Here is a 21,430-nt window from a genome sequence, read left to right as displayed (position 1 = left end):
ACGACTCGTAGATGGGTCCGTAGAAATTGGACCCAAAAACTTGACTTTCAGTACTTTACAGGTCAACAATACAAGTTGTAGCTCTTTCTACAACTCGTAGAAGTGATTCATAGGTCAGAGACTCAAAAAACTCTGTTGTGATAGTTTATGGTTAAATGGTCATAAATGATTACTCCGGACTATAAATGAGGCAAACTTTATGATGTTGGAAAGAAAACTCATAGATTATGAAAAACAAAAAAAAATAATCTATTTTGTATATTGAAAAAAAGATGAAAAAACATATCATGTCAGATGAAGAGAAATATCGATATAGTTTTATATATCCAACACTAACTTGAATATAAATATTTTATTCTACTTTATTAAAATAAAAGTTATTTATCAAGAATTACTATGTGTATATATAACTGTGGGAAGGGAGGACAATTTCACTAATCTAAATATAATGTCCAAAAAAAATTCAATTTAAATCAGTTTAATTTTAAATTATGTTCAAAGATGGAGAAATTTGAAGGGTATATCCGTCACAAACAAATAATCCCTCCCGTATCTCCTACTCTCGCCCTCTTAACCCTAAAACCTCCGTTCAGCTACACTGCAACCCCTCTTTTGCTCCTCTCTTCTTCTTCCAATTTGCTCCAAAGCAGGCAGATACAGTTTAGAAAATGGTTCAAGAGGCGATTAATGGTGGTGCCGAGAAGTCACAGTTGGCTATCACTGTAGAGCAGCTCATTGCCGTTAACCCTTACAACCCAGATATCCTCCCTGATCTGGAAAACTATGTTAACGAACAGGTACACTAATTTACTAATGCCGATGACTCCAAAATTGATTTTTTTGTAATGGGTTTTCAACCCTTTTTCAGATTTTTGGTTCTGCTGGATTTTCCGTTGTTTTTGATTGAGTAATTTCAATGTTAATTTAGGTTTCGTCTCAAACATACAATCTGGATGCAAACCTTTGCTTGCTCCGTCTTTATCAGGTTTATATCGTTATTTTGAGAATTAAGCATGGAGGTTTGTTTGTTGTTTGATATTGGTTTTTGATTTGTTTGGATGAGTACAGTTTGAGCCGGAGAGAATGAGTACACCAATTGTTGCTCGTATTTTGGTTAAGGTGCAATCAAGTTCTTGTTTTGCATCCCGTGATATTACTTGTTGCCTCTGTTATTATCTAACTTATTATTTGCTTGGTATTATTGATAGGCCCTAATGGCAATGCCAGCTCCAGATTACAGCCTGTGTCTCTTCCTAATCCCGGAACGAGTGGTATATATCTCTGAAGTTGCCTTGATTATGACTTTACCTTTGATGAATATGAATTGTAAATTTTGCTTGTCTTGTGTACTCTGGAATGGGTGTTGCTGGAAAACATAAAAACTGTCACAGCCAAATATGTAGGTAGATTTGTTACTACACCTATTTGTGACCAGGAATATTAGCTATCCTCATTCATACCTAACACAGCTTGACAGTTGTTTCATTGCTTGTTTAAAACAGAAAGGAAGGCAGGTGATCATTATGACATAATTCTAATATAAAAAAAAAACCCAAAAGATCTTCCTATATTGCTAAATCTTTTAATACTCATTTGTCGTCTCTTGCTGTGTATCCAACTAGATTGGAGGTATATTACATCAATAAAACAAGTACAAGCTGGAGGGTTTGGGAAGGATTGCTGCTTTATGGGTTCAGAAATGTTCTTGTGCTAAGTATGAGGAAATTAGATAAATAGGAAACTCTGAAACAAATAAATAGATACATAATGATGTATGATATTTGGTGGTGCTCTATAAACCAATATCTGCAACATAAAGGTTGTAAGACTGAATATCCTAATGTCTTCCCCAGAGTTGTTAAACAACAAAAACATACCCTAGTGTAGTTCCACAAGTGGGGTCTGGGGAGGATAGGATGTACACAAACCCTTACCCCTACCTTTAAGGTATTCTTAAATTTCTTAGCTAGTATAGTTTCATATTTGTTAATGAAATGCATCCAAATGTATATTGAGGTTGAGATAGCCTCCCCCCCCAAGTTATTCAACACCTGCATACCCAGTGTAGTCCCACAAGTGGGGTGTTTGGAGAGGATATGATGTACGCAACCTTACCCCCACTTTTGTGGGGTAGAGAGGTTGTTTCCCTGTAAGTTCTCCATTTCCTTATATTGGTATTCTTAAATTCCTTAGCTAGTATAGTTTCCTATTTGTTAATGAAATGCATCCAAATGGATATTGAAGAGGATGAGGATTTATATAGCTGTCCCAAACAAGATTGGGATTGAGGAACAGTTATTGTTGTTTGTTTCCTTCTGAGGGGCACTTTCATGTGCAGACACTTTTCGCTGCAACTCCCATAGACATCTATTTATTGCTGCTCAAGTTTGCAAACACTTTTCGCCTTGATTTTCTTTTCTTTTTCACTGGGGTTGTGGTCATTATGGGATTTTTTTGGGAGCAAGGCAGAATACATGCTTTTGACATCTACATATAAATCTTCAACTGTGGTAGATGCATTGTCCTATCCTTTTTTCTTCATAATGATTTTCTCATTTCATTCCTCAGCAAATTGAAGAGCAATTCAAGACACTAAATGTTCTCTCACACTTCTTAGAGGTATGACATGTTGTGTTTGCTGAAAGTTTCTTCCAATTCAATGGTTAACCCAACAAGTACACATATCTTTTTGCAGACTGCAAGGTTCCGCCAATTTTGGGATGAAGCTGCAAAGAGCCGCCACATTGTGGAAGCTGTTTCTGGTATTACTGAATGCTTTAATCCACCCCTCATCCACAGTGTTCAATAGTAGCATTACGGATGCAATAAGAAACCTATTTGTTTTACATAATAAGTATCAAATTTTGTGGCGACATGCTTAGAACTGTGGAGAGAGAGACATTTGAAGTGATTGAGTTTCAAACCATTTCCTTGACCTTATTTATTCCAACTATTAGTAGTAACAATTTATGTTTCAGATATAACCCATTAATATTCTTGAGTTTCTGACCACCCAAAAAGAATTCCTGAGTGTTTCTTGTTGACAATTACACTTTGCCCGACCTATTTACAACAAAATGAATGAAGTACAGAGTATAATATTCTAAATCCCTCATATTAACCACATAATCTGGGTATTGTCTCCATATACTTGATCCTCCCCTTGCCCAAAATGAATGAAGTACAACCTATAATATTTCAAACCTCTCATATTAACCACATGATGTGGATATTGTCTCCATATACTTAATCTTCCCCTTGCCCACAATGTTCAATAGCAGCTTTGATACAATGAGGGAACCTATTTCTCTTAAAAAAATTACATTTTTCAGAACTTGCTTGGCACTGTGCAACAAGGGGAGTTTCATGTAGGGATTTTAAATTTCAAACCGAGTCCTTTACTTAGTTGACATTGTTTATTCTACTACCAACTCCGTTTCATTTTACTTGGCTCTTGTACTAAAACTAGATTTTTTTTGCTTGTCCATTTTAATAAATCAAGAGAAATTTATTATTTTCTTTCAATACTACCCTTGATATTAAATAACTGCATAAAGTAATAATAGTCAAATTTAGATTTCGAAAGCATATTTAATAAGGTTAGTTTAGCAAAATGAATCCATAATAATACTTTCTTGAGGAAGTGTCAAGTCAACATGGATCAAGTAAAATGAAACGGAGAGTAATTTTTAATAATTTATGTAAGACATTTAAGCCATTATGCACCTGACAATATATATTTGGCCCCACTTAAATCTTGATACTATTATAACAGCAATTTGAGTGATATAGGGTGTTTAATATTCCCAGTCCTCTATTAATCACATAATCATGGTAACTTTATTTGAAAACTCGTTAATCCCTTAATTGTATTCTGTATTTGTGTTATTAGTTAATAAATTCCAAATTTGTAATATAAAATTATTATTAACTTCCAAACTCTTTAGATGACCTGCTTTTAACGTGATTTTGTGCATTCAAACTACAATATTTTTCTTAGATTTTTCAACAGCCAACCATTTAGTGCTTGCCTCTTTTATAGGCAAAATTCGAATGTTACAAATTCAGATTTTGTTCCTTATTTGATGTAAGTGGATACTTCGTGGGACAATCTTGAATAGATACTTGATCCCTCTTGTGTTATCCATATGTTGGCTAATTGAGATTTGTGCCATACGGTTGCCTTTTTCCTAGAATGTCTTGTTTTTATTGAAACATGAATGCTATTTATATTAAGAAAGTGTGAACTGTAGGTTTTGAACAAGCTATTCGAGCATATGCTGTTCATGTCCTTTCAATAACCTACCAGAAGGTTCCAAGGACGATCCTTGCAGAGGTATGTTTTCTCCATGATTGCTGGTGTATTATCTATTTTGAGCTTTACTTGTGCAACCACTTGAAAGAATTTGAAAGGTAATCCTAATCATTGGATGAATATATGTTCCGTAAAAAGAAGATGAAGAGTGTTAATATGAGTTTGGCTAGTCACACTTCTGGAGAAACCAGAGGATTGGATGGTTGAAATTTCATAATTGTATAACATATAACATACCATGGTTAAATATGGTTTATAACTTTTTGATCATTTTATTTTCGAAGTATCCAACTTTTGAAAGATTATACAAAGACTTGTAAAGTGTACATGCTCTATTGCATTTGCAACTCAAGTTTTTTACTGGTTCTATACATAAATAACTCGTTTTATTCATTGAGTTATGGTCTAGGCACACATATCCTACTTGTGTTTAGCTGCTGTGAGTGATAGACTGTTTTTAAAGAGAAGTATCTGTCAAACTATGTGGTAAAGAATTTCCTTTCTAGAAAATGACTTACTACTTGCATTTTCACTAAAGCTTCACAAAAATATTATTATTTATTCATGTATTGTGTTAACCTGAAAATAATGGTAAGTCTAGGAAGGTGTAGTATATTCTGTGTGAACTGTATTCGACAATTTCATGCTTGTAATGAGGTCTCTTTTTACTTGAAATCTATATCCCATTGTTGTTGAATAAGAAACTCTTCTTTCTTCGTGGATATTTTTAATTTATTCAGAGAGAAGGAAGGAGGTTGGAATGCCAACATGCACATATTATATTGAATTTACCCTATAGTTCCCAAGTCTCTTTTATCATTATGACATGTGTTGAGCTCACCGTGTAATTAATATTGGCAGGCTATCAACATTGAGGGTGTTTCATTGGATAAGTTCCTTGAGCACCAGGCATCGAACAATGGTTGGGTTATTGAAAAAGGTCAGGGTAAGGGCCAACTCATCACCCTTCCTCCCACTGAATTCAACCATCCAGAGCTTAAGAAAAATACTGCTGATAGTGTTCCACTGGAGCACATCACGCGTATCTTCCCCATTCTTGGCTGAAGCCTGCAATTGAGAGCAATTTTTCATTGTGAAACACATGGGATCGTAGGTCCTTGCATTTTCTGAACTTTAATAGACTTAGGAGAGGGTTCTTTTTTTTTTTTTAAATGATTACCGCCAGCCAATGTACTTTTGGAAGATGTTAAAATATACTCTGCTCGGAAAATTTATAATGTAGTCGATATGAGCGATGTGTACTATATGTGCTTTAGCGTATTTTTAGTCCAACATGAATTTGGGAATGGTCTGCTATTCCATTAGTCCCTCTCTCTCTATATATGTTTGATTGATGCCCTTCCTGCTTCACGCATAGTCCTTGTTAGATAACATATCAATAATTTCATAGCAATCAGTCTCGATGATTAAGGGTGTTAAGTTATTTTGTAAAGTCAGTTTAAAATTGTGGAGTAACGTTAGTGCTTCCTTGCAGATGTTAGTGGCATAATATATTCCCATGACCCATTTTTGTAGTGGTCTCTGAAAACACTTACATTTTTATTTGGTGGTTTTTATTTGATGTAGATGATGCTCTTTATTCTATTGACAGAATTTTTACTAGGTCATGAACTTGTATTCTAATGGAGAAATTTATGTCACTGATTCACTTGTTCCCATAAGATTTTTGAGTGAGTGCACCTAAAAAATGTATGTTCTATGCAATACGACGAAAAGAATAGTTTCATATGACAAAAGTATCGATACAATTCATTTAAATCAGGTGATATTTCAGTTGAGCAGAATTAAGAGAGAATATTTGAAGATTTAGTGACGTGATTCATGAAGCAAATGTGACATCGAGATTTGATTCAAGAGAGATAGTTCTAAATATTTAGGGTCAATTGTCCAAGATAATGGGGAGAATTGTGATGATCTCACGTATTGTATTGGAGTAGATGAATGAAATGAAGGATTGTTTTTGTGATAAGAATGTGTCATTGAGGTTAACAGGTAAGTTTTACAGAATGGTTGTTAGATCAACTTTGTTGTATGAAAAGTGTTGGTCAGTTAAGAACACCTATGTCCAAAAGATAAAAGTAGTATAAATGAGGATGATATGTGAACATACCAAGAGAGATAAGATTAGAAATGAAGATATTTGAAACAAGGTCGGTCGGTGTGTCCTTCGCGGTGGATAAGATGTGGCATGGAAGACTAAAATATTTTGAATATGTGCAAAGGAGGTGCATGAATGTCCCAATGAGGAAGCATGAGAGGTTGGTCATATTGTGTTTGAGGAAATGCAGAAATAGGTCAAAGAAGTACTAAAGAGAAGTGATTGCGCAGGATAAACCACAACTTCAACTTACTCTTGATAAGAGAGTTGTGGAGGTCTAGTATCAGGGATAGAAGGTTAGTAGGTTGCTGAGCATATTCCTTTACTCGAGTATTAATTTTATTTTTAAATTGCTTATTTTTAGATCTATAGTACTATCTGATTTTTTTCCGCTTCGTTTATTTGACTATTTTGTTGTTGTTACTATGTGTTATTACAACTTCTTTTTCATCTATTTCTTTTTTTTAATTGAAAGACTATTGGAAATGATCTCTCTAAGCTCTATCATTAAAAAAAATAAGAATAAAATCTGCGTAAATTATTGTTGATATTTTTCAAATTACGACGCAATTATAACCTTACAAAAAAAAGTCTTTATCACATTCAATTCTCGTCTTAAGTAATTAGTAGTATTGAAATTAAAACACCATATTCAAAAATTGAAAGCTTACAAAAGTGAAAACAGACAAAAAGAAAAGAAAATAAAATCCTCGGGACTAGCAGCTTCAGGTGGGTCCCATTACCGAAATTCTCCCTCTTAATTCGAAAATCGAAGTCAGAGCGCGAAAACTTAAAATAGCCACTCGGAAAACCCCAAAAACCCCTACACCGTCGCTCTTTGCCGGCGCGTGTTCTCCACCTTCCGGTCTCTTTCTCTCTCTCTATCTCTGACATTACTTTTCAGAGTTTTTCTCCTTATTCTCACTCTGTTATTGTACGGGATTTGATTTTCAATTCTCGCAGTGAGCTCCTTCTTCACTGTTTCTCCATCACCGAGATTCGTAAATTTCAAATATTAAATTACTGTAATATAGTACAAGTCATGAATGGCGTAAGTTTTATTCTCAATGTTTCAACTATGCACATGCAGGGAACTTTATTTACAGCTTTAATTCGCAGTTTCCTACTTTACCTGCGATACTTATTACCGAAAAAAGTGAAAAAAATTTATGGCCAAGTTGTTCGTTGTATCGAGTAAAGTTTGACATTTCAGTAGTATTATTAAATTAATATTCAAATTTTGAACTTCAAAATGTTACTCTATTTTCCAGGGACCTGAGTTAGATTTTTCAACTCTGCTTTTGGACATCTGGTGAAGACTGAAATGCTCGGCTTCTTTTGTAAGTTTTTCAATCTATTAGCTCTATGAACATTTTTTTATACTTTCATGTTTTTTGCTTAGTTGCAGTGAAAATGTGACTGTTTTGATTTTTCTTTTTTTTAAAAAAATAATGTGGTGTTCGACTGGTTCAATTTTTGGATAATTCTGACCACCAAAGTTTGCTTATATGGAAAAAAATCTTTTGAGATTTAAACTTGGTCTCTTATGGTTTTCATCCTACTTCATGTACCACTGGTGCAGGCTCTTGGATATTCCTAGAGTGTTTGCATTTGTATTCTGCAAAATGCTCAGGTTCAGTCATTTGTGTGTTCTTAACCGTTTTCTTTGTACTTTTTTTTTGGCTTCAAGGAAAGTTGGAAGCTATACAGTTACAAATAATATTAGATAGAGTTATTCATTTTCCCCCTTTTTTGGTTTACTGGTTGGAGGTTTGTTGTGGGGCTGGGAGAGAGAAACATTGGGGGCAGCCTTGCAACATTATTAATCGCAGTTACTAACTTTGACCCAATAAATTTTTTGAAAATGAAAATGACTTTGGCACATGAAAATAGGTGTTGCTGTTTACTGGATAGAAAGAGAGAAAAGCTTGATATTTTCTTAACAAGTTATTATTTGAATTTTGAAGGGAATAATCGTGGGTTACAACTGTGAATTGCTGGAATTATATTCTGGGAGAGGTGAATGAGCAGGCAAAAGAGATGAAGACACATGTTAATATGGTGAAAGGAAGAGGTCCCAGCCGGGGGAACGGACAACAGGTTGTTTTTGAACTTAAACAACGTGTGGTTCTTGCACTGAACAAGCTTGCAGATAGGGATACTTACCAAATTGGAGTTGAAGAGCTAGAGAAAATAATTGAATGCTTAACCCCAGATGGAGTCACTCCATTTCTGTCTTGTATATTAGATACGGACTCTGAGCAGAAAAGTTCTGTTCGTAAGGAATCTATCCGGCTGATGGGCATTCTGGCCAATTTCCATGATAGTATTGTTGTTCCACATCTTGGGAAGATGGTAGCCAGCATTGTTAAGCGTCTCAAGGACTCAGATACTGTTGTAAGAGATGCGTGTGTGGATACTGTTGGCATTTTGGCTTCTAAAATGAGCAGTGTTGCACGTGACAATGAAAATGATGGAGTTTTTGTGGTGCTAGTGAGACCTATTTTTGAAGCATTGGGAGAGCAAAATAAGCATGTGCAAACTGGTTCGGCGCTGTGCTTGGCTCGGGTCATAGACAGTATTCAGAACCCTCCAGCTGTTATTTTGCAGAAGATGCTGGGTAAAACTGTCAAGCTGCTTAAGAATCCACACTTCATGGCAAAGCCAGCTGTTATTGAATTGAATAGAAGCATAATTCAGGTTGGTCTATCTTGTGTAATTTTCTTTGATCTTTGAAATTTTCTGTCACACACATATAATGGTAATATTTGTGTGTGACTTGAAGGATAAAAACATTCCAGTTTATACTTACTGTTAGATCCTATTGAGTTCTGCAGTTGTGTAGCATATGTCTACATGTAGTTGGCACCTTAAAAGAACAAGGAAAATGTCCTTTTAGTCATTAATTTCACCTAAGTAAAATTTTCAAATTATGTTTGCAAGCTAATGCTGATTTACACATCAGATAAAGATGACAATTTTTCACATTTTTTTCTAATAATCAGGCTGGTGGTGCTAGTACACATAGTGCTTTATCAACTGCAATGACTAGCATTCAAGAAGGACTCAAGAACAGTGATTGGGCAACAAGAAAAGCTGCATGCGCAGCATTAGGGGACATTGCTTCAGTTGGTGGAGCATTGTTCAGTGCTTTCAAATCTTCCAGCATCCGGACCCTTGAATCCTGTCGATTTGATAAGGTAAATGTTGCAGTCAGAATGCATAATTGAGCCATGTGGTAAGCTTCCTTGTGGTGGTTGCCTGATATGAAAGTTGAAAATGTTAAACCTTATATGCTTTGTTCAGGTGAAACCAGTCAGGGACTCGGCATTGCAAGCTTTACACATGTGGAAAAGGCTTCCTTGCCATGGTACATCTGAACCTTCCGAAGCAGGCTCTTCCATAAAAGGTATGCTGGTCAGTGCTCTCTGATGTGATATTTTTTTCAATTGTTGCAGATATCTCTCATGTCTCATCTTACTCTCAATGTTTATGTAATACTCTGATAACCTAGTTGATTCGTTCCGCATCTAAGTAAATAAAGTTTGCGATTTGAGTGCTCTAGTTCTTGAGCTATGATTTTGTGAAAATGAGCTGGTTCTTTGGGCTCATGGCATTTAAACCCAAATGTTGATCTAGTTTCAGGTCAGTCTTGCTTCTGTCCTTGTTAGGCTGGCCATATGACTGGCATGTTTCCAAATTACATGTTTCCAACAGCATTTTAAGGATGGACTTCTGTTATTTTTATTTTGTGACTAGCGTAATAATACTTTGTATCATGCAGAAAATCTGTATAAAGATGACTATGGTGATATAACAAGTGCCAGTGAGTCAACACTGAAGGATGTCACACCTAAGAAATTTGGTTGTGACTCGGTTAAAAACAAGCTTCCCCTTTCTTTGAGAAAAGCAGGCCATAACCATGTTGAAAAGCCTCAGCATTCCGGTGCTGATGAGTGGCATGTAGAAATAGCAGTTCCAAAAACCCGTAAGATCTTTATGCCAGAAGTTAGGGATGAAGAATCAGAGGGTAGTTCTGTTACGAAGGCATTTGAAAAAGGTGCTGGGACTAGAAGTTCTCATGATGTTGAATATGAGTATGTGCACATAGATGACAAACAGGAATGCTCTTCTGGGTCAAATCTGTTTCCTGATAACTTTCAACGCAAAGAAGTTGTGGGTTCTCATGACGTAATTGATGAGGCCAGTTTGGGTACACCATTGGGAACAAGTCGGCGTTCTGCAGTTGAAGAAATCAGTATTGAAGAACAACGGTATTTTTCTGGAATGCAGGACCGAAGAAGCTTAGATTCAACTGTTACTGATTTGAGTTCTCAAAAATTGCATGGCTGTTGTTCTCAAGTAGCCAAGGAAATGTTAGCTGTCAGAAAGCAACTGTTAGACATTGAAAATAAGCAATCCAATTTACTGGATTTATTAAAGGTAATTAAATTAACATTTCTGTTGTGTTAGTCTGGATCAGCCAATGCATATCATGGCAACTAACCATTGTGTGTCATGCCATTTTGTGGAAGGCACATCAAATGCTCTTGTAGTATTAATCTGTAATGTAAAGTAAGCCAAGAACTAAACTTCCTGGACACTGTCCTTTCAAATATAACTATATAACAGTAACAAGGAAGCTTCAGTATATGCATTATGCTTGTATCTGATTAAGCTACTTTCTATATATGATGTATAACATTTTAGTTGGTGCCTTGTTAAAAAAAACATGTTCAGTTGATTATTTGACCACCCCTGTTGTAACTATACTTTCAGGAGTTCACATCCAACATTGTGGATAACCTATCAATTATGCAAATAAAGGTATCCAGTCTTGAAGGCATGGTTGATAGAATGTCCAAGGAACTTTCTCATGGGGGGAAATTTCCTGATCCAGCAACAACAAAATTTATGAAAAGAAGTCCTGCTGTTGCTTCGCCAAGACTCTCCACATACACCCCAAGGCCATCAGTTGATATACCTCATAGGAAGTCTCCATTACCACCCACCAAAGAAGTGGAGGTTCGGGGGGATAGGACACTTGTGAAGAGCAGATCTAGCAGTTTTAGAAATCAAAATCTAGACATGTGGATCGATCCTGCTGCAAAACAAGGTGGATATTCTGTTGGAAAGGGCATCCACCAAAATAGTGGACAGGGAACACATGGAGGACAATTGAGGAGAAATAAAGATGTTATTGGCAGAACTGCTACAACTAATGACAAACAAAATCACTTGGACGCCAAGAATAACCTCTGGAGAGTTGTCAAAGGACATCTGTTGGGTGCGGATGTAGACTCTGCTTATATGGAAGCCCTTTATTCTGGTGATGAACTTCTTTTATTTGAACTTGTTGATACAACAGGGCCGGTTCTGGAGAATTTATCCCAAAAGACCGCAAATGATCTTTTGGCAACTTTGGCATCATACTTCTTTGAGCAAACATATGTGAATAGCATAATTCCCTGGCTGCAACAGGCAAGTGCATCTTGTGGTTATCAAAATCTTAAAACTAACTATATGCTTTTTCTTTACTTCTCTTGAAAATATACATGCACAAAGTATGCTTGATTAGGAAGAAGGTTCAACTAAGAGTGCGTAGCACTAAAGGTAGATAAGTGGGGGTTTGAATGTTTTATCAAATTACTGTGCCTTTTTCTACTTCAGTAAATCCTTTCATTAAGTTTTCTGCCAAATATGTGATAGCTTCGTTGTTTTATTCCATAGATTTCTGCTTATCTTGGTTTACAATCTTTCACGACTTAGATGGCATGTCCATTGCCTATTTTTTTGTTGTTGAAAATAACAGTGGTGTCCGGGTCAACTTGTGCATACCTCGACTTTTACACCAGATTCCGCTGCCTCCCACCATCACAAGTACCAGACTACTTTGTCCACCAAGACTTAAGCAGATGAGAAGAAATCACCTAGTCTTTTTTGTCTTTACTGCAATCCTGATATCCAAGATATACCTCCACATTGAACAGTTGGCCAAACCCTTGGGTGCCATGTCCACTGCCTTTTTGTTTCTTGACTTTCTTCTACTTGCAGCATTTCTGAATTATGCCATATGGTAAAACATGTTATGATAGTCTGATCACATTATACATAATGATGTATTTGGATCATGAATAATTCATTTTTGAAAAAATTGTGGACTTAAAGCCTCATGGTATGTATTTTTTTCTGAAACTTAGGTGGTGGAATTGAGTTCTGTCCATGGACCAGATTATATTGTCCTCCCTACAAATGCAAAGCGGGAATTTCTTTCTGCATTTCAGGAAATGATAAAGGGTGGATATTCTACCCCGGCAGAGAGAAAATCTTTGATGCAGTTGGCAATGACGTTAAACCAGATTTGGGGTAAGAAAAGTCTCTTCTTATTCAAATTTTTCTCCAATCAGAAGCTCACATTATTGAATGATCTATTATATTTACCTGCTTCAACTCTTGCTGAACATGGGTAAGATAGATAGATATAAGGTTGCTGAATTCTACTAAGAACCTAACAGAACTTCCCAAAATGTGGGTTAAAAACCACTTGTTTAAGTCGGGGTTGAGAGTTGGAGGGCCATGCCCTACCCCATCAGCCTAAGCTTCACTATGAGAAACGACACTTTCTAACTCTCTATGAGGAGCGGTCTGCTGGAAACAGCCTCTCTACCTCCACGAGGTAGTGGTAAGGTCTGCGTACATTCTACCCTCCCCAGACCCCGCTTAGTGGGATTTCACTGGGTATGTTGTATGTTGTTTATGAGGAGCGGTCTTATGGATTTTGTTGGTCAGAAAGCTCCTTTATTTTTATAGATCCCTTTGTGATAGTCAATGTGCATTATCTACCATGCGGTGCTTGCTGAAAAGTAGAATTTGAGAGTTGATCACAGAGTCTGCGATTTTTAGGATAGGAAGAGTGGCCATGTGGAGAAGGAAGTTTAAATTGATGGAGGTTTCAGTTTTCTGATTTTTGTTTCTCAAAAAACCAGGTTTATAAAATACAATGCAACAAGTATTTTCTGTGATGGGTGCCCCTATTTGGAACTCCTAGAGAGGGTGTTTAGAGTTTCTTAGGGAATGGAAGGACAACACGATTACCAACAAAGTGATACCACTAGAAGAAACACAAAAGCTTGTGTTTATTCGTTTACTTGAATTTGTGTGTTAGCAATTGTCAAGTTGACCTGAGAAAGATCTTTTGTTGCTTGTGCTTCTTTTCCTCTTTCATAGAGGTGTCTTCAGTCTTGACATCACTTGTTTCTCATCGCAGGAAAAAATGCACCATAGCATATGCCAAAGAAAGTTGAAGTGAATGGATTTGCGGGGAAATGAATCTTGATGTTTAGAAAGAGCTATTCTTTTCTTTTATCAACTTCTAGAGTGTCAAGACAGTTTCTGTTTTCATGAATCTGTGATTTGTTTTTGTTCATTTCTCAGTTTCCTTGACAATGCTGACATATCTGCCATCATGTCAACCATTCATTAGGTGACATTGTACAGTTGAAATTGAACAGTAATTTCATGTTTTTACCTCTCCAATCTCATTTTAGCAACATTTATAAGAAAACTGCCTTTTAGTTTAGTGAAATGAACAAGGGTCAGGAAGAGGCTTACTGCAGCATAGAGGACCTAAGCTTCTTCAAACAAAAAATTGCGCCAAAATCAAATATTGAATTAAACCATCTTGATAAATTCATTTGTTCAGTCTGTAATCCTCCTTAACTGCATGTTCTCAGAATTGATTGAATCTAATGACATTAGGTGGTATGATAGAATATAAAGACAATTCTAGTTTGAAGCATGTTCAATTATGTTATTTTGATGCATATGTGATTACATGGAATCTTATGACATTTGGTGATTTGATGGAATGTAAAGATATTTTGTGGTTTGAAATAATGTCGTAAAATTCTTGTTTCATGAAATTATAATTGTTGTAACTTTACCTAAAAGCTTCCCAACTTATATTGTACAAAATAGCATGTTAACTCTTTAGTTGCTTAAAAATGGCTTAGAATGTGTCTATGCAATACCTTAAATTGGTGAGAAAATTCACTACAATTTAATTCAAGTTGCTTCATAAATACAACATAATTACAATTAAAAAAACCTAAATTGGACTGAATATGCTCTTATACTTTTGTGTGTAGATCTAAATATGTTCTCGATTAGATTCATATGATATAAGGATCTTTTCGACTCAATAAAGTAACTTTAGGAGCATAAATGAGCCAAATTATTAATATATGATGAATTTGATATACTTTTAACCTTTTTGGTATATTTTTCTTATTTTGAACACGTTTAACTTTAGGCAAAAGATCTGGCATTAAACTATTTATACTTTAGAATTATTCTTTTCTATTTTTATGGAGACAAAAATCCAACCACTTTACAGGCAGGAAAATCATGAAAACTCAACAGGTTGGTTATCTTATTTTACTATCATTAGGTAGCCTTTTTCATCATTACAACCATGACATGTCAAGCTTTACTCATACAGATCAATATCATCTAACAACAAATTCCTTAAACATTCGAATTTAGTTGAGCTCCAATGCTCTGGTGAAACCAAAAAACAAAAAACCATTAAACAACTCTTTGTTGGTTTCCCTTTCGAGACTCCATTCAAGAAAGAAATAACTTAAATTTTTTTGGGTCATACCAATATATTTGGTCAAAATGATGCTAGACGCCTGCCTCTCCTTCGGAAAGACCTTATTGTTTCCCTAATATGACCAAATGTCTCATTGCTAAAGCAGTTCCTCAATACAACAACACAAAATAGACGTGGAGTGACACATGATGTCTTACAAATATTGATAGTTCCTCCAATGAAGGAATGCTAAGAGAAAATATATGTAATGCGGATTAGCAAAGATACATTTGGTACAACATTAGCTTCATCTTAGCTTTTCAACTTCTTGAAGAAACTGATCCCACGTCAAGTACAAGATCAGGTGAAAGGATTATAAAGATCACACTCCTTTGGTAGCTCACTCTTGCTTCTTCCATTTGTTTGATTACTCTTTGATGCATCAGGTTCCCTTCCACTTTCACATTTGAGTGGGTTTGCTTTAGCTTCATACAATGTGACACTGCCACCTCCAGTCATAAGAAGTGCCTCTTCACCTTTATCTTGTGGTTGAAGGGCTTCAAGTATTTCAACAACAACACTCATGACAGGCCTTCCCTTTGGGTTTTGACTTAGGCATTGATAGGCTAGATTAGCAACTTTCAAAGCAGTTTTAGAGGAGTATTGACCGTCCAGTCTGGGGTCAATTATCCTGAAAAGCTTCTTGCCATGATTCAAGAGAGGTCGAGCAAACTCAACAAGGTTATGTTCCCGGCTAGGTTTACTTTTGTCCATTGCTCTCCTTCCAATGAGCATTTCAAGCAAAACAACGCCAAAACCATAAACATCACTTCTGGCTGTTAAATGTCCTGAATAATGCAATTAAACATCTTAGTTCACAGCATCAGGTGGTAGCAATGCCTATTCAAAGTAAACAATAACCAGTAAGGTGTATAACATTTGGGTCTTTGGCTGCATAAAGAAGATAAGGAAGATGCTATGGTTTATGTTGAAGAATTTTAATACTTGAGTCTTCAAATACAGTTTCTTTGAACAGCTACGGAAGGCAAATGGATGTGCTATAAGTATTTAAGAAGATAGCCAAAACATAAAACCACTCATTCTTAAAGGTTGAAGAGAAATTGGGCATAAATGGGTCTAACCATCGTTCTTTGCTAGGCTCAGAAGTTACTTTACTACTGTATCTCATAAGCATTTATTCTGTGCTTGCCTGATTTGTGCAACAAGCAACCACAGGACTTACCGGTCATGACATACTCTGGAGCAGCATAGCCATAAGTGCCCATCACACGAGTTGATACATGTGTTTGATCTCCCATGGGCCCATCTTTTGCAAGTCCAAAGTCAGAAAGCTTTGCATTAAATTCCTGCATCAAAATTTAAACAAAGGCAAAGATGGTATAGAACTAATAATTTTGTTCTCAGCAAGTTGTAAATACCAATTTTCTAGGTCTCTTTTAACAAATGAGAAGAAGACCATAAACAAAGAAAGAGGCTTTGAAAGAAAAAAATACATCATGAAAAAGACAGCTCACCGCATCCAACAAAATGTTTGACGTCTTGAAGTCTCTATATATTATAGGCCTTTCAGCTCCATGAAGAAAAGCAAGCCCTTTAGCAGCATCCAAAGCAATTCTCATTCTTCTTGACCAAGATAGAGTAGCACACACTCCTACAGCACAAGCCATAGTTGAAGAGAGAAAGAAATTTTTTTCATAGAGAACAAACTACTAAAAATACTGATCAGTTAAATAGGGATTTGGAAACAAAGAACATTATTCACGAAATATATGTTAATTTCTATAATTTTAGTGACACTGCACAGATAGGTGCATCTTCTTCATCATGATTATATAGTACAAATGTTCAGCTTTACATGCACAGAACAGTTGTACTTTGTACCTAATGCAACATTGGTGTTGGTATAAACAGAAAACTAATTTAAAATTACAAGTCTCTCTGAAAGTTTAGGAAGTAAATCCAAAATTCACGAGTGCCTATTGTTTCTTTGTGTTCTAGAGTGGACATTAGTCTTATTAGCCTTTGTCAACATGGACTGACATGGATACTGAGTACTCACTTGGAAAAAGGTGCTTTTCCAGGCTGCCAGATGCCATATATTCATAAACCAGCAGTCTATGGTAATCCTCACAGCAATATCCTATCAGCTTCACCAGATTCGGATGTCGAATATGCCCCAAGTAATTCACCTCTGCCTGCATGTGAATGAGTTAAATAAAAGATTAATATGCCAATGAACAACAGAGTCACCGAAATTGCTGCACATTCATGAAAATTATTGTAGTAGAACTTGCACCTGAGTGATCGCGGCAAGTCTAGTTCATAAGACAATTTTTTTGTCAAACAGCAGACTAATATGTACACTTTGCAAAGATCTTTACATGTCTTGCACACTCTCAAATGCATGTCACTATTAATTTGTATGCAGTTGAGATGTAAGATCTATTAATTGACATCAAAGAATCGATTGACAACAAAATGTTTGGTCTTTATAACACAAAGGAAAAAAAAGAAAAAGTTGGACCACAAGTCAAATCCACTGAAGCATCTTGAAAAACACTACTTGTTTGAGTAGCTAGAGAAATAGACAAAGGCGATAAGCACAGGAATAAGTGACGAGTGGAAACAAACAAAGAAATTTTGAGAAAAGAATTCATAGAAAGACAAGAAGCACCCGAAACACATGAGAAAAAAACAAAACAAATGAACCAGAATGATACAACTGCTTATAATTTAAAATCAGAAAACTGGAGAACTGACCTCTTTATATTGGATATTGGAGAAAAGAGAAAGACACAAGGGCACTTCTGAATTCAGTTAAGTTGCATCATACAAAAATATGGTAAGTTTCTTTTATTGTTCAATGGTTTACAAGATTGTCCATGAAGTCAACATACAGGGTGTGTTAGGTACAGAGGAAACATTTTGAGAAAAATGACTTCCCTAATGGAAGTATTGAAAACAAGTTAGACTAGTGGCATTACACATTCATAGTGTCCCCCCCCCCCCCCCCACACACACACACACACATACACACCCTTCCCTTCCAACACACCTCATCTTCATCCTCACCACCCCACACCCCCTACCCTCCACCTCCACCTCTCATAGTATTTGTCTAGATTATATATAAATGCTTTTAGGATAATTTTTTTGCTTGCATACTGAAAACAAGAAAATAAATAAGAAACCCATTTATTTTCCTAAAAAACAATTTCTAAGAAAATATTTCCATCATACTAAACACACCCACAGTTTATGCAGTTTCATACAAGTTATGAACATTCAGTCTTAGTAAAATAACACGGAAAGATCATGTCGTTCAGGAGATTTGTTAACATAAATGTTTTGGATTAGACAACACAATTGTACCTCAAAAGCTGAACAGCAGCATGAGATTACAACTCACAGTACAATAGAAGGCCACATCCCCACAATCAAGTCACTGTTATGCTTCAAAATAACAATGTGAGGAATCTATCCTAAACTTGGTGATTCCATCTAGTTTCTGGAGGCATATCAGGCAGTATATATTCTATAGAACTATGTATATACTTATCTTTTCACCTTATACTATGTTCCCTTATTGGATTTTTATGCAGGGATATCAACAGAATGTAAATAATGGAAAACACCAGCAGTATTTTACAATTTTATGTCAACCCCCCATTTTGGTAGTGTCAGTGTTCAAAAATTCAGTAAAGTTGATGCAGAAACAGATATGCTGATTTTATTGGTTCAAAGATATTAAGAATATCCTTTTACTAATCTAATGACACTCAGAATTCCAAAGTTCAATTCCACAGAGACTGCAAATTAGTATAATGGTGTTTAATAGTCAATAAGCGGAAATCCTACCAGCCACTCTCTGTCGCCCTGAAGACTTTCTGGATCAAGCTCCTTAATGGCAACATATGTGGTCTTGTATCCTGGTCTGACATTTTCATCAATAACTCCTTTGTAGACAATGCCAAACCCACCCTCTCCGAGTACCTTATCTGGTCGAAAGTGCTTGGTAGACAACTTCATCTCTTCATATGTGAAGATATCAAGGTCGCTACTCCCAGGATTCTGCCGCAGGTCCTTGACATTTTTGGGAATCACCACAATGCTGTTTGCCTTTTCAGTGTCATGAGCATTAAGATTTGTGTTCTGGGGAATTACAGGATTTGACCTGGGATATGCACCAACTCCATGGCCAACTAGAAGTTAAAGAAAAAACAGAATCCCTCAATTATCATATTTGCATTAGATTCTCTGCAAGATAAGATATAATTTTTACTCATATACTTTGCAGTTAGGAGATCCCATGTTCCAAAAGCTGTAAAAGCCTTTTTTTTTACATCAAATAGTAGCATATGCATGACATTGTTTGCAGAGATCTTGAAGAGATTCTCATTTAGCCAACAGCTATTATTGTCTAAGATGGGCTGACAGCTTGGTAAACAGTCAGTTTTATGCTTTAAATCAGCACAACGTCTAACATCTCAAGGTCTTCGGGTAAGTAAAAGGTCAAAGCAATTTCCCTGATCAAATGAATTAGGTCAATTGTGATTCAAGTTCAGTGGCAATGACATGGAAGTTTAGAGTCCAAGACTCTACCTAATGGATAATTCTCAAATGGTTACTGACATCCAAATTCCAATCAGACTGGCACCTTTCATATTTGGCAATCAGATGCCTTAACCATTTCGAGATTAGCAATATTGGTAATACCAATAATAGTACTCCATCCGTCCACTTTTAGTTGTCCAGTTTCGAAAATCAAGTTATCACTTAGGGTGATACAGTAAAATTGTCATATTGGTATGCCAAGTCAATACCAGACAAGTAAAAACGAAGGGAGGGAGTAACTTCACTATACTTTAGAAATTCCATAAGCAGCATCACAATTCACAACAAAAACAGATCACTGCACAATTTTCCATTTACACAATAATTGATCTTAATCAATGGATCCATCACACATATATGCTTTGGTCACTGAACAATTTAAACATGCATTCTATAACAAAACTATCAAAAACCCCAAAAAAAGAAAGAGAAAAAAAAAACCTGGCTTGTTATGTGGTCGCGGTTCTGATTCATCTTCTTCAATACTAAAACAAGACCCCATGAAATCTGTCCTTAACAACAGATTTGCATTTCATTTACCCAAAAATAACTTAAAACCCACTAAAGATAAGATCTTTATGCACTAAAAATCCTTTCTTTTTCCTTAAAACACTCTACTAAGTTGTCACTCTCAATTGCCAACAGAATCTGAAATGGGTAACAGGAAACTTGATTAATTTTGCAAGAATCCGATCTGGGTCGGTGGGGATATTCCAAGAAATGTGAAGGGAACAGAGAAAAATCTTCTAGAAAATGCAGAATGCGTAAAGTAGAGAAGAAGAAGAAGAAGAAGAAATGGAAGAGAAGGAAGGGTCTAAACAAGTGCAACCACTAAATTCATTTTAATTTTTTGGGTTATTGAGAGAGTATATTTAGGAGGTGTTTGATGATGAAATAATGATTATTCAGTCAAGTGTTTTGGTAGGAAGATAATTCCAAAGGTAACAGCTGGAGTCTAACTTTACTTTGGTTGGACTTTGAATCCTTGAGGGTCCTACCTTCATAAATCATAATGTCTTCCCAAATTGCCCTTTTCATTTCGGAAGTTGAGATTTGAAAATTTGAGTTTTTCAAGTTGTGACTTTTGTAATTTGAAGTTGTGTCTAGATGTGTATTTTACTTGAAAAAAATTATAGTTTTGTGAGAGTGAGTGGATGTCTCAGAAACTCGTCTAAATTAGTTTTTGGAACTTGAAAATTTATGAAGATTGATTTTTAAAATCTGATTGAATTCTACGATTAAACGAATATCTGATGAAGATTAATTTTCAAAATGTGATTCAATACCTATGATCAAACTCTAGCTTATTCTATTTGTCTTGTTTTATATGAGAATTTTTATCGAGATATATAAATTAGGGCCTAATTATCCGCCTTGGCGAAGGAAAGCAATAGTTTTTAAAAATAAAATATACACAAATAATGTAAAAATATACAAATATACACAATATATATATATATATATATATATATATATATATATATATATATATATATATTATTATTATTATTATTATTGTATAGCATCCAAGAGTATGTCTTAATGGTCAATTAAGTGTGTTGAAAATCATGAGGTCTCACATTTAAATTCCAAAAGAGACAGAAACAATACTAGGCAATTTATTCTCATTTGTCTTAATTTTGATGAACAGAGTGACCTGATTGATACCTATTATTGGTAAGAGGTGACAAGTATCTGGTAGAATTAGATTAGACGTGTGTAAGCTAATTCAAACACCACAATTAGTATCAGAGAAAAACATGCAAAT

The 21,430-nt window shown here is 35.5% G+C and overlaps 3 protein-coding genes across 3 annotated transcripts; 2 read left to right on the top strand and 1 right to left on the bottom strand.

The window, feature by feature from the left end:
• Nucleotides 1–531: 531 nt before the first annotated feature.
• On the top strand, nucleotides 532–5,632 carry LOC125835505 (eukaryotic translation initiation factor 3 subunit K). The gene is made up of 8 exons (XM_049514637.1): nucleotides 532–797; nucleotides 929–985; nucleotides 1,069–1,119; nucleotides 1,209–1,271; nucleotides 2,569–2,619; nucleotides 2,696–2,762; nucleotides 4,254–4,336; nucleotides 5,177–5,632. The coding sequence occupies exons 1-8, from the start codon at nucleotides 669–671 to the stop codon at nucleotides 5,378–5,380; spliced, it is 705 nt and encodes a 234-aa protein (XP_049370594.1). The 5' UTR covers nucleotides 532–668; the 3' UTR covers nucleotides 5,381–5,632.
• Nucleotides 5,633–8,406: 2,774 nt separating this feature from the next.
• Nucleotides 8,407–13,879, top strand: LOC125835414 (TORTIFOLIA1-like protein 2). The gene is made up of 7 exons (XM_049514541.1): nucleotides 8,407–9,134; nucleotides 9,440–9,634; nucleotides 9,741–9,843; nucleotides 10,219–10,877; nucleotides 11,214–11,915; nucleotides 12,635–12,800; nucleotides 13,702–13,879. Exons 1-7 carry the CDS (start codon nucleotides 8,475–8,477, stop codon nucleotides 13,716–13,718), a joined length of 2,502 nt encoding a protein of 833 aa, XP_049370498.1. The 5' UTR covers nucleotides 8,407–8,474; the 3' UTR covers nucleotides 13,719–13,879.
• A 1,213-nt stretch (nucleotides 13,880–15,092) lies between these two features.
• On the bottom strand, nucleotides 15,093–20,599 carry LOC125835462 (probable serine/threonine-protein kinase PBL17). Its single transcript, XM_049514586.1, has 6 exons — nucleotides 20,104–20,599; nucleotides 18,907–19,250; nucleotides 17,108–17,243; nucleotides 16,563–16,699; nucleotides 16,271–16,394; nucleotides 15,093–15,875 (listed from the first exon to the last, which is right to left on the bottom strand). Exons 1-6 carry the CDS (start codon nucleotides 20,162–20,164, stop codon nucleotides 15,388–15,390), a joined length of 1,290 nt encoding a protein of 429 aa, XP_049370543.1. The 5' UTR covers nucleotides 20,165–20,599; the 3' UTR covers nucleotides 15,093–15,387.
• Nucleotides 20,600–21,430: the final 831 nt, after the last annotated feature.

The sequence above is a fragment of the Solanum verrucosum genome, unplaced genomic scaffold, assembly GCF_900185275.1.
Source record: "Solanum verrucosum unplaced genomic scaffold, falcon-dt-bn FXZP01000040.1, whole genome shotgun sequence".
Taxonomy (NCBI): Eukaryota; Viridiplantae; Streptophyta; class Magnoliopsida; order Solanales; family Solanaceae; genus Solanum; species Solanum verrucosum.
Note: the sequence above shows the minus strand (reverse complement) of the source record. Positions and strands in the feature narration are given on the sequence as shown.